Here is a 13,656-nt window from a genome sequence, read left to right as displayed (position 1 = left end):
GTGCTCAACACACTGCGCCACCAGGGAGGCCCCCATGTCTTTACTTATAGAAAAGTAGAATGACTTGTTCTTAACATGAACAGTAACTTGATTAAAACATGTATTTTGATCTCTGATTATTTCTTTTTATTCATTAGATTTGTCTGCCTCTGCTCATTCTAAGGTGGTGATCTTCACAGTCAACTCTTTGGGTAGATCTGAGTCCTACCTGGACGTGGTACAGAGCAACGTAGATATGTTCAGAACCCTGGTTCCCCCTTTGGGACATTATAGTCAACACAGTGTCATGCTCGTTGCATCTCAACCAGGTAAAAAGTTTAAATTAACTTATGGCCCATAATACCAGGAAAATTGCCCTTACGGATAAATGTCAAAAAACTAGTTTATAAAGGAACAGCTAGAGTATTGCTCTTATAATAAGCAATACAGTATTTATTCTGTCAACTACTTATTTCTAATGAGTGACATTAACTAGAAGGTTATAGTTTACAATGTTTTATATAATGTGGTATTAAGTTCCAGGTTGCTAGCCATGCCTTCCTCAGTGCGGAAATGGTTAAACACCTAAAAGAAAAGTGCAATGGCTTAAATGAAAGATCTTTTGTTAACTCTAAAGCATCATAAAATGTTAGTGAGCATGCCAGAGTATATTTTTAATCTTTTTTATTGTAAATTATTTTGGAACTGTTTTACATAAAAAAAAGTATTTCTGAAGAACTAGGTAGTACTAAACTCAAATTGTAAACTTTTAAATTGTAAAAATCTAGTAAATTGTAGATTTTTTTAATGTTCTCAATATGAGGGAATGGTGTGTATTTCACTTGTTTTCCTGTAATGAATGGTTGATGGACTGTTCTCTTTAATTCCTGACATGTCATAAAAGAGTAGTTGTGTTTTGTTTTGTTTTTTTCACAATGCTGTGCTGCATAGCGTAGTGCTAGTGGTGGTATATGAATCAGTATTTTAATTTAAAAATAGAAATTCAGCTAAAAATTGATATAAAAGAGAACTTGACCAATAGAAAAAAAGATTATTTTCTGGGTTTTTTGTACTCAGTTTTCATCTTTCTTGCTTATCTATACTAGGAAATTGTTTCCTATTCTAAATTTATATTTAGCAACAAAGTTATATAAAATTAATGCTGAAACCTGGTTAGTTTTTTAAAGTACATTTAAAACATATTGTGCCTCATGGTGCATCTAGGAACTAAGAAGTGCTTATAGAAGCTCTAACATGCTTAGTGAAATAAGTATCTTGTTTATGAACTAGGCTAGAAGTATATATTTTTAAATCTTTATATTTTCACCTTGTCTGCAATATTTAATCTTCATATTTAGTGGAAATTATGACCTATGTGACATGGAAACTGAGTGCCCTTCCTGCAAATCAAGTGATTGGAATTGGATGCAATCTGGACTCTCAGAGATTACAATATATTATTACAAATGTTTTAAAGGCACAGACTTCAGGAAAAGAAGTATGGGTTATTGGTGAGCAGGGAGAAGACAGAGGTAAAAAATATGTTTTCATTAGATATATTGATAACTTAAATCATTAGTGGACAATGGCATTCAAATATCAGATATTCATGATCTCTAGGTATTCCAGAATTGTGGTGTTTTCTTCCACATCTGTGTACCTTCTGTGTGACAGGCCCTGAATACACTCTGCAGATATATCATTCTCTTTGATTTTACTTTTCTGTAAGTTTAAGATTAGGCAAGCCCCCAAAGTCAGGATTTAGAATTTTTTAATTGAATTTCAGAGTCCTGGTAATTTAAGTTTAATTTTCTAGAAAGCAACATTTAAATAAACCCTAAAACATATGCAGACTTCTTTACTCTTTCCACCCTTCCACCTTGTTTACCTTTCCTAAGTTCAGTCTAAGTTCTCCCTGGATATATACCATCTGCCTGTTTTTCATCATTTAAACAGAATTTTCCCTTGCTATCCTTTTGGCCTTTCTTCACAGCTTCTTGCTTGCTCCCTCCGACAAAAAAGCATTGACTTCCCTGAATTGGAAATCCCCTTTTCCTATCCCAAAAGAATGCTTCCCCTGTTTGTCTTGAGAATCTCTTTCTCTACTCTTTATCATTTCCCTCATGCTATGAAGTTGGGTTGGTCTGGTGATAAAAATGCTGTTTTCATTTTATTGATTTAAACAAGTTGATGGGAGTCTGTTCTACTCACTGCTGTATAAGGTGAGGGTGTGCTATAGAAGAGGCCCAGAGCAGTCTTGTCCATCATACTTAAAAATTATTTTAGGGCAACTAGAAAAGCATTTTTAAGATATTTAACTAGCAATAAAAGTATAGGATACTTTTTGATTAAATACCAAGATGAATATTACAGACATTTATGAATGCTTAGACACACAGTGAGCTTTTAACACAGGTTAAAATGACTAGAGATATAATCTATACAGGCCATATCACTGAACTGGACTTTGGAAGAATGAATAGGATTTGAATAGGTAGTGAAGAGTGGGAAAGACATTCCAAGAATGGGAAATCAGAACCGGACAAAGTTACATAGTTAAGTATGGTGTGTTCATGGGATAAAAAATCTAGACTAGTTCTTTCAAAGTTTCAACCTAGTAAGCATGGCTGAAATCACATTTTGGAGATCTTTGAATACCTAAATGCAGAGTTGGAGTTGATTCCTGGGCTCTGGGAACCATTAAAAGTATTTGAGAGTGATGTGTTGGAAAGGCCACTTGGGGGCTTCATCATTTGAAATACACAGCTATTATTTTATTCACCATGCATCCTAGAGTGTACAGCACAATGTAGAAAAGAACTCAGTCTATGAGGAGAGGTGATCGTTTCACCAGTGAGCTAAAAAAAAAGACCGTGCACATTAAATAGCAATACCCCTCAATTTTTTTTTTTTTTTTTTAGTGTTACATCCCATCTGGTTCTATTTTTTTAATACATTTTTTTACATCATTTTTCATTTTTGCACAATGTATGCATTTTCATCTTGGTTATAGTCCCCAAACAATTCCCACCCCCCTGGTTTTGATCCTACTCCCTCCTCCCCTTCCCCAGTGTACACCTCAGTTTTTAAAAAGAAGTTAAAGAGGAGTCAGACAGTAGTTCCACTAAGCAAATCACCTCAAAACTATTTTCTTGGAATTTAAAGCTTCCTATATGCTTTGATGCCGTTAAAGCAAACAGTGTATTAACAGTGCTCCCATCTGGATTAGAGAAAACCAAAAAATTTTACTCTTCTGTTTTCTAATTTTGGATATATAGTATTTGTGTAATTTTTAAGAAAGTTATTTTGATAAAATAGAATCTATTTTAAATCTGTAGAGATCTGTACTGGCTACCTGGAAAGTTCTGTGCTAAAAAGAATCAGGCCATAGAATAAACCTTTACAAAAACAGTGGAACAGAACTATGTTTCAGGCCCAAAATGTTCCCTAACACTAAACACTAATCAGTAGGGCCCCAGAAAAAGGCAGCAAACAAAAACTTGAAGTGTATGTATTAGATTAATGAATGTCTGGACACTTAAGCCCAAAACCCCGAATTTTCCTCACTACTACCATTTGACTTCTGGCCTATATCAGTCTCTGCTTATCTAAATATTACAAATCTCCCCCATTAGTTTGCTCTTTCTCCTCTAGACTACCCTGTAAATGATGCCCAATTAATCTTCCTAAATCATATTCCTCTTTTCGGAAACTTTCACTGATTTCCTCTGACTAAAACATTAAATTCCTTTGCTTTGCATTCAAGGAGTCCCAAAACCTTCTTTCCCAGTCACGTCAGTAGTAATATTAGAAAGCTGCAAGGGACCCAAGGAATCATTGATTACGTTTGCTTTAAGAGTACCAACAATGGATACAGGAATGGCAAGAATGGGTAAGAATTACCTGCCCAAGAGACTATAGCTGTTAGGGTCAAAGAACTGAAACTCAGATCTTGTTTCTAACCTTGCTCTTCTTTGCTTTATGCTGCGGACTAGCGCAGCGGTAGATTAGCAGGGCAGACTCAGGGATGAGAAGCTGTGCAGGGTGGTCAAGGATTTGGCGCATAAATGACAGACAGACACACTTCTAGAGTGAACATCTGAATGTAATGTGCTCAAATCATTATGCATTTTTATACATTTTCAAACAGTATTAGATTACATAAGATCAACAAAAGGAGATATCAATCATGAATGACAAAAGTGATATATTTTCTTCTTTTTCATAAAAGATGTGTGCAGTGTTCCATAGCAAGGTACAATTTTTTAAATAATGATTACAAGAAACTAAGCGTATGTGGTTAACCATATATGAGGTGTAACTGTGGCTACATTATTTCCAAACCTGTTTTCCTTGTTCTATACAAGTGCCTTGATTTCCCTGACAAAGTGATGGATACGAACTCCATGGTGACCTTAACTCAATTATATTGTATTAGTGATTTAGTATGCTTTATTTTCTTTTTCTTTAATAATAACTTTTTTCTTACCATGTAGGTAGATGACGTCAGTTTGTCACTGGGATTTTATATTAACTACATTTTTCACAATACCTCCTTGAAGTGGTCGCCACGGATGTCTTTTAATAACATAGAATGTTTCTAAGTGAGGTCTTGGCTGTTGGGGGAAGTTTCCTGACTACATTCCATAATTGTAGTCTATAATTATTAACTTATGAGCCTCTTCTCAGGCACTTTCATAAAACAAGGAAGATTAGAGTTATTAAAAGAATTAGGGAAAAGTTGTTAGTATGAGAAAATTCATTCATAACACCATTACCAGGTAGATTCTTTAGAGTCAAGAGATAAACAGCTAATGGGTAACTTATTCTGCTAGGCAACAAAGAAAACAAACTTCATAAAATGATGACAACGATCAGCAGCCATCTTCTCGGGGTTCAAGGTGTTCCTCCCGCGTGCTCGGTGCCTTGACTGTGCTGAACATCAAGGACTTAATTGTTATCATTTGAGTTCGGCCGCGGGAGGGGGCACCACAGCTTTAGTCACAGGGACCTTTGCCCACTTTGCATTTACCTCCCCCATATTCTCTTCTCACTCTCTCTCAGCATATTCAAATCTCATCCTTCAAGGTCTAGGGCAAGGCCCCTATTTTTATACTATGAATCTTTTTCTAATCAGATCACTGCACAGTAATTTCTTCACTCATTTGAGCTAGAAACTATTGCTAACTATATGGTAATTAACCATATATTGTCTTATGATGTTTATTTTGTTAAACTTCTGTTTTATTCTGATGCAATTTGAGTTTTGTGTGGGCACCTTCTCCCCATTGAAAGTATGTTAATAAGTTGTTCTTCCATTTGAAAGTAATCATTCATTTACATTGCAAAATACTAAATAGTACAAGAAGATATGCAGTGAAAATAAATCTTCTTTCTAAGCAAGACACCTAGTCCCTCTCAGTAGAAGTAATCAGAGTTATCAACTTCTTGTGTAACCTTCTAGAAATAGTCTGTGTATAGGCAAGCACATATATGAAACATACATCATATATCATTTTCCTCCTTGCCCTTTTACTTTCTGATTTTTTTTAAAATTTATTTATGTATGCATACAAGAGCTGGGGCGCAGGCCAGAGGTGTAGGGGGTGAGGGGATTCACCAGAGAGTGAGTAGGGAGCCGAACAGGCAGATGTACTGAAATACACTGCTGAGGGGAGCAGCGGGCAAGACAGGAGAGGTCTGCTGCACCATGTGGCCGGGGATCGAACTCATGCTGCAGTGGCTGCAGATAGCTTCATAGTGCTGCGTCTTAACCCCGTGCGCCACCAGGGAGGCCCCTACTGATTTTAATTGAAATTAACTGATTTTAATTGAAAATCATTACATAATAACATATAGAGATCTCATTCATTATTTTTAACTACTGGATATATCAAAATGTATTTTACCAGCCCTCCTAAAACTTAATTTTGACTGAATAAGAACACTTCAATATATGATGGTATTAATATGTCAAATTGTGATGACAGTAAAGGATGGTGTGACTTATGAATAAGCCTAAGGTGCTGTGCTGGCTGCATTTGGCGCTATAAATGTGTGAGAACCTGATCCTGTCTTTTGGATACTTTTAGTTTCATACAGGAAATGACTAGAGTAACAGGCAATGTTGACTTTCTATGAGAAAGGTCCAAGAGAAACAGTATAAAAACATAAGAAAGGGACATGGTGGTTCTGTCTTGAACTTTCAAATGGGGACTAGAAATAGAGGGATGTTTGTTCTGTGAATTTGAGATCACTTTAGTATTAAGTAATATTTGACTCTTAAAATACATGTACATGAATGTTTTAAATCATAATAGAATACTCATGAATCCACTCAATTAAGAAAATACTGATTCCACTGAAGATACCTACGTATTCTCCAACCCATTCCCTATCTCCTGATAAGCTACCACTATCAGATCACTTTTTATCCTGTTTTCTACGTTGTTTCAGAGATAATTACATCCATAGTTATTTAAAATATACTTATCTTAGCCCTGAAGCCAAAAATGTATCACAGGCTCCCTCTGCTGGTTTCATTATGTAGACACCTACTGGTTGTATTTTTGCATGTGATACTATCACAATAATAGCAATTATAATTATTTTTTACTGAGTGCCTACTCTTTATATTATGCTTTGTATATCTCATTTAAATTTTATGAATACCTTGTGATGGAGGTAGTGGTTTTTCAAATTATAGATGTTGAAGCTTAAGACTTAAGTATTGATAGTTCGCCCAAGGTTATATATCTAGTAAGGGCAAAACTGAGATTTGAAACCAGCTCTGACTCCAAAGTGGTGCTTTCCCTCTGACTCAATTAGATAATCTATCTAGGGTATTTAGTACACTGTCCAGTACAGTGTAAACTCAGTAAATAATAGCTGTTATTACAGTGATTGGCAAAATGATGATAAGTAGAAGTTGGCAAAAGGATATGTAAAACTATGTTTTAAAGTAAAACATTAGGATTCAATAACAATTAAAAGAATAGCAGGTTATAAAATTATTCTCTTTAAGTATTTCAGAGATAAATGACAACTACATCCTAGGGGAGGAATCATCTGACATTACAGGACCCTTTAGGATCTGTTTCCTGATTCCCTCCCCAGCTTCTACAATTCTGCCAGGAATTCTATGCTTGTCAAATGGTTACTTTACAGTTCCCCGAATGGTTCATGTTCACTCTCTTGCTTCCTGCCTTTGTACTTCCTGATGCTTCTTTTCCCTGAACATTCACTCACCCTTTAAGACTAGATTTAAAGGCACCCCTCTCAGGAAGCTTTCCCCATTCTCCAGGTTAAGTAAGTTCATGCCTCTATTGTCACCATTATGAAACTGTTACAATTGTATGTTTACATGTCTTTTCACTCCCTCAGATTGAAAATTCCTTGAGTTGGGATGGCCTCAGTAAATATGTTTTGAAATGAATGAATGATCATGACACCATCTTATTGTACTCAAAAGTCATTCATATTATGCCTCACCAAATTAGCTTGTCAACAGAACATATTCTTTGGTGCTGCTATTTTCAGCTGTGATATTAAAATTATATGTAAAACTGCAGATAACTCCTTCAAGCGGTGTGTTAGAAATTGAAGGACTGGACCTCACTCACACCAGGGTATTAGATCATCTTCTTGGGTATCCATCTTATCTAAGGGGTAGGGCTGTACCTAATGGAAAAGAGCTATTCCATAGTCATATTTTCATTAAAATGTTTGGAACCAGAGGATTATTATTCTTGAGAAACAGACCCAGACATTTAGGAAGTTCAAAGAGCTGTTCAGTAAATAAACAAAAAAATGAAATAATTAATTCGGTCTAAACTTAGTTGAAAATTCTAATGACTGTGTCACAAGCAAATTTAAACACAGTAAAGCTTCTTTCCTCTCTCCAAACATTCTTTTCTCATGGCTCTTTAAATTAGGACTCAAAGAGGAAGGATAAAGAATGTGATCCTTTGTGTAATGTATAGTGCAGTAGTATTCAAAGTTAATTTCCAGATTTTTGTGGGTCTGTTATCTTTTCTTATGCTTACCTTGCCCCTTTCATTCATCTTTCCAAAGTCTGTACATGCTATATTTCATTTAGCAGATATTTCCCTGCAATTTTCCATTTATCAAGAATATACTCATGTATCAACATTTTTTAAGAAAATAATTGATCAAGCAAAACATTTTTTAGAATCCCTTAATCTGTCCACATATATTTATATTTGTATATGATAATTTTTGGTTCTGCTTTGCTTTTTTGTACTTAACATAAAAACTTTAATTTTCCTTGTTTTTGAACTTGACTTGTAGCAAGTATGTTTTCCTCAGTTGTGAAAAACAACTATGAATTGCATCATCTCCTGTGCATTCTTTACCATGCTAAAGAGTAAGTGTGAGAGCACACAAAAGGACACATGGTATCTGTCCCCAGGAGCTTATGTTCAGTTTGAGAAAGAGAGAAGCATCTGGATCCATATGGTGTCATTTGTGTTGACACATCATTAAATGGCTTGTATTCTTTTTTTTTATAATAAATTTTATTTTTATATTCCCCATACAATTGCAACCCCCTTATTTTAACCCCAATCCCTCCCCTCCCGCCCCCTACCCCCCATAGAGTATCTCTGGTTCATAGTTTTTTGTTGATTTTGATTTTCACTTTCTTATAGTTATTCATTTTCCTGGTCCCTTATTTAAGTTTTCTAGATTCCTGCTATGAGTGAGACCATCCGGTATTTTTCTTTTTCTTTCTGGCTTATTTCGCTGAGAAATGGCTTGTATTCTTAATGCAACTTACGATTTATGTCTTAAACATAAGATAGTCATATATAGATAAATCTTGTTTTGCCTACTCAAAGATTTGTGTCAAAGAATGTCTTCCCATAGATGAGAAACAGGTGAATAGTAGAAAGGTTTCGAAATGTTATTCTCAATTTAATATTAAGATCTAGTATAAATATCTAGTTCACATTCACAGCTTTTGGATTTTTTTATATTAATCTTATAAATGGTGCATTGAGAAGAAATAAGTAATCCCAAAGACACTTAGAAAACAGGGCCCTAGGGTCTCCCTGGTGGCTCAAGGAGTTTAAGTTGCAGCACTATGAAGCTATCTGCAGCAACTATAGCACGAGTTTGATCTACGGCCAGGGAGCTAACCCATGTGACACAGCACACTTCTCCTGTCTTGCCTGCTGCTACCCTCAGCAGTGTATCTCAGTCAATCCGCCTGTTATGCTCCCCACTCTGTCTCTGGTGTATCCTCTCACCGCTCCCCACACACACACCTCAGCTCTTGTATGCATAAATATAATAAATCTTTTTTTTTTAGATTTATTTATTTATTTATACAAGCACTGGGTGCAGTCAGAAGCGCGGGAGGGTGAGAGAATTCACCAGAACCAGAGCTGGGAACAGAACAGGCAGACTGACGAAATACACTGCTGAGGGGAGCAGTGGGCGTGGCAGGAGAGATTTGTTGCGCCATATGGGACCCTCGCCAGCAGCCAGGGATTGAACCGGTGCTGCAGAGGCTGCAGGCAGCTTCACAGCCCAGTGCTTAACGGCTGCGCCATCAGGGGAGGCCCTAAATATAATAAATTTAAAAAAAAAAAAAAAGAAAGAAAGAAAGAAAAAGAAAACAGGGCCTTGCCTTTCTAGCAACTGTGGAAGCCTAGCCCAAAATAGGTGACCAAATTATTTCTCACCCTGTGAAAGAATTACTCTTAGTGTGATTCCCAACAGAACAAATGCTAAGTATTTGCATCATTTAGGAGACTAATACACATAGCCTACTAAGGAAAGAAAGTTTTCTGCTTAGATAGTAAAAAGGCCCTTACACAATTGTGGATGAATGAAAACAGGTTAGACTTTGGGGATCATTTTTTGGAGTGATTGAAGTCTTTTTCATCCAAGGTAATTGGTATAGCACATTCACTGCCATAGTTGAAAAATGTAGCTGTTGCCAGAGTGGGTAAAATGTTTTTGTAAAGCTTAATACAGGTACCTTTGACTGCAGTCATTTATTACATCTTAATCCTAAGAGTTATTGACAAAATATAATTAATTTTCCATTTTATTTTTAGTACCCGTGTGGGGTGGTCAAGAAGTAATGAGTCAAAACTCTCAGGTGCAGCTTTCCAACAGGTAAGAGTGAATGTAGATTTGCATTTATCCAACTGAAAATTATGTACTTCCTGGCTAACATAAAGCTATTTATACAGCATGTACTTATTAGGCTTCTGCAAACAAAATGAGCTAGTATGGACATATCCAAAAGTACAAGGGAACAATGCTTTCTATTCTTTTATTTTCTGAAAGTACATCTAAGGCTGCTTTGCACACTTTATTTCAGATACACAGTTGATATTTAAAGGGTAGAGCTGGCTCCTTATTTATAGACAATAGTTTATTGCTTCTGGATCTTAACATGAGGACATTGGAATTTTCTTAATGTAGAAGAAAATTTGACCATACTACTTAAAAGTGATATTTATTAATTACATATAAATATATTTTTAAATATGATTAATATGAGTGGAAAAGCCATATTATAGGCTCAGACAAAAACAAAGTAAAATGAGCAGATCCTTGTATTTTTTGTATTTATGTAGAGGCCCTCCAGAAATCTGGGCCATATACATTAGATTGTACATACTATCAATATATATTTTTATGCCATTTGTTGCTTCAGCAACACAAAATAATATGGTTTCTTGCAGTCTGAGTTTTGGAGATTTTTTAAAATGTTTTAAACCTTCAGCTAATAGTTTTTAGAATACAACTAGACAGAGTATTCTCTCATTGAGAAGATAGCATGTTGTATAATCCATGCTAGTCTGATTCTCTGTATAAACCAACATTTAGAGTTTTTAAAAGGAAGAACTTCAAACATGTTTAGCTCATTTTTATTATTTACAAAAAGAACGTATGCTATTATAAAATTTAAGTATGTACCTATCTATACAGTAAAAAGTGGGGTAATTCCACTCTCTAGAAACAACCACTATTAAAAAGTTTAGTGTCCACATGTCCAAACATTTTTTTCTAAAGCTCTGCAGACATTGTTTTTATTGTTTTTGTAATAGATTTGTGCTATTCATATTATCTTGCATCTTGTTTTGCTTCCTTAATAACAAAAATCATGGACATTTTTCCATATTATACATAGAAATCTAACTTGTATCAAGAGCCACCACTTTTGACAGTTTCTTCCAAAATGTGTGTGGTCTCAAAACAAGGTCAGCATGGTTATTATGTATATCTTTGCACATTTGAGCATATTGCTGTAGGATAAATTCCTGGAATTTCTACATGAAATGCTGTCAGATCTTTTCCTGGAAGATCACTTTATACTCTCAGTGGCAGTTATAAGAGTGTCTACTTCTCTGTAATGTCTGCTTCTCCAGAAGTAATAATCAATCTCTTTAATCATTGCCAATATTGATAAACTAGTATGTTTGTTTTAATTCATATTTAAATATTACTAGTTTAGTAATGTTACTACGCCATTCATATTTTCTGTGAACTGTCTGATATCTTAAGAAAAGCTTAATCATTAGATTATCTTTACACGTACCTAACAATTGCTAGATAGCTCTTATTTTTCTGTCATAAAAATGTCTAATCAATACCTTAAACAGAAGGCAAAATTAAATGTGCGTGTTTTGTGTATTTTCTGAGACCATGGTTGGTGTTTTTGTTATTATTTATTTATTTTTGTAATCCTAGAGCAATGGAAATGTTAAGAGTAAAAGGTCAAAAATCCTGGTCTGTTGGACTGTCAGTGGCTGATCTGGTTGACAGTATTATAAATGATAAAAAGAAAGTGCATTCTGTATCAGTTTTAGCAAAGGTAAGTATTATTCTCATTTTTCATCGTATTTTAAACTTTCTATATTAATATCAAACCCAAAAAGGTACTGTTCACCTGATACCCAGGTGTCTTCAGTATAACTAGCTTTTAGAGTAACACATTGGAGGAGGCAATTTGGTCTAAGCCCTGTTGTACTTGGCTATGGGAAGTCTGGACTTCTATCTCCCTCATGTAATTTTTGGGAATCCCTAAGAAGCATTTATATATACCATAAACTACTTCTATTTGTCACTTATCACCTCAGCCAGCCAGGTCTCCCCAGACTGACGTGCCAGCTAAATCACCAGTCTGCTTCTCCAGTTCAGTTCATTCTTTACTTTACCCTAAGCAAAAATGACACACAGGAGGAAAATAAAACATAGAAACAGAAAGGAAAATTTTAAATGGGTTACTGTATTTGACTGGCCCAGAGCCTATGCTGTGCCCTCCTGGGGAATCTACTCTGACAATCTTTTTTTAGCCCCCAGTGTGCAACCATGTTGCAGGGGGTTAGCTTACCTCCCCACAAAGTGGGTGTCTTTCACCAAGTTGCTCCCATTGTCACAAAAATTTTCTGAAACAACTTGAGTTTAGAAAATAAGTGAACAGGGCCTCCCCATGGCACAGCGGTTGAGCGCTGGGTTGCGAAGCTGCCCACAGCCTCTGCAGTGCCGTTCCATCCCCAGGCGCTGGGCGAGGGTCCCACATGGCGCGCAGACCTCTCCTGCCGCACGCTGCTCCCCTCAGCAGTGTACTTCTTCAGTCTGCCTGCTCTGCTGTCTGCTCTGACTCTGGTGAATTCTCTCGCCCTCCCGCGCTTCTGACTGTACCCAGTGCTTGTATAAAATAAATAAATAATTCTTTAAAAAATAAAATAAATCAATCTTTTTTTTTTTCTTTTAGAGGCATGTTTTATTTATTTGTTTGTTTGTTTGTTTGTTTATACATGCACTGGGTACAGTCAGAAGCGCGGGAGGGTGAGAGAATTCACCAGAGCCAGAGCGGGGAGCAGAACAGGCAGAAGGACCGAAGTACACTGCTGAGGGGAGCAGTGGGCGGCAGGAGAGGTCTGCGCGCCATGTGGGACCCTCCTCTGGTGGCCGGGGAGCAGCTGGGGATTGAACCGGCGCCGCAGAGGCCGCGGGGAGCTTCGCAACCCAGCGCTCAACCGCTGCGCCACTGGGGAGGCCCAATAAATAAATCTTTAAAAAAATAAGTGAACAGATCATTTATAAACATATAATTTGTGCTAAGACTACAAAATCAAGAGTACCTATATTTATAATTTTTTTTTTCAGAGATTCAGCTATTGTAACCCCTTTATCTTTTTCATTTCAGGGATATTATGGTATAAATAGTGAAGTGTTTTTAAGTTTGCCTTGCATCCTTGGAACCACTGGGGTGTCTGAAGTCATCAAAACCACAGTGAAAGAAGATATACTGACTGAGAAACTCCAAAGCAGTGCATCATCAATCCATGGTCTCCAAGAACAGTTAAAATTTTGATTCTAGGGCCTCCCCGGTGGCACAGCGGTTGAGCGCTGGGTTGCGAAGCTGCCCGCAGCCTCTGCAGCTCCGGTTCGATCCCCGGCTGCTCCCCGGCCACCGGAGGAGGGTCCCACATGGCGCGCAGTCCTCTCCTGCGGCCCACTGCTCCCCTCAGCAGTGTACTTTGGTCCTTCTGCCTGTTCTGCTCCCCGCTCTGGCTCTGGTGAATTCTCTCGCCCTCCCGTGCTTCTGACTATACCCAGGGCTTGTATAAACAAACAAACAAACAAATAAATAAATAAATGAAATTTTGATTCTAAAGTTGTAGAGTTACA

At 36.6% G+C, this 13,656-nt stretch overlaps 1 protein-coding gene across 2 annotated transcripts in view; it reads left to right on the top strand.

The window, feature by feature from the left end:
* Window positions 1–13,386, top strand: part of UEVLD (UEV and lactate/malate dehyrogenase domains) — a gene marked incomplete at its 5' end in the record, with an annotated part of 34,357 nt that extends 20,971 nt beyond the window's left edge. For both annotated transcript variants that reach the window (XM_084250220.1, XM_084250219.1), the window contains 5 exons: window positions 138–308; window positions 1,338–1,511; window positions 10,065–10,125; window positions 11,710–11,833; window positions 13,172–13,386. In XM_084250220.1, coding sequence (XP_084106346.1) covers window positions 138–308; window positions 1,338–1,511; window positions 10,065–10,125; window positions 11,710–11,833; window positions 13,172–13,339 — 698 coding nt within the window. In that variant the 3' untranslated portion in view covers window positions 13,340–13,386. The remainder of the gene's footprint in view (window positions 1–137; window positions 309–1,337; window positions 1,512–10,064; window positions 10,126–11,709; window positions 11,834–13,171) is intronic.
* Between the last annotated feature and the right edge of the window lie 270 nt (window positions 13,387–13,656).

This window comes from Talpa europaea (assembly GCF_964194135.1).
Source record: "Talpa europaea genome assembly, chromosome: 1".
NCBI classification, from domain to species: domain Eukaryota; kingdom Metazoa; phylum Chordata; class Mammalia; order Eulipotyphla; family Talpidae; genus Talpa; species Talpa europaea.
Note: the sequence above shows the minus strand (reverse complement) of the source record. Positions and strands in the feature narration are given on the sequence as shown.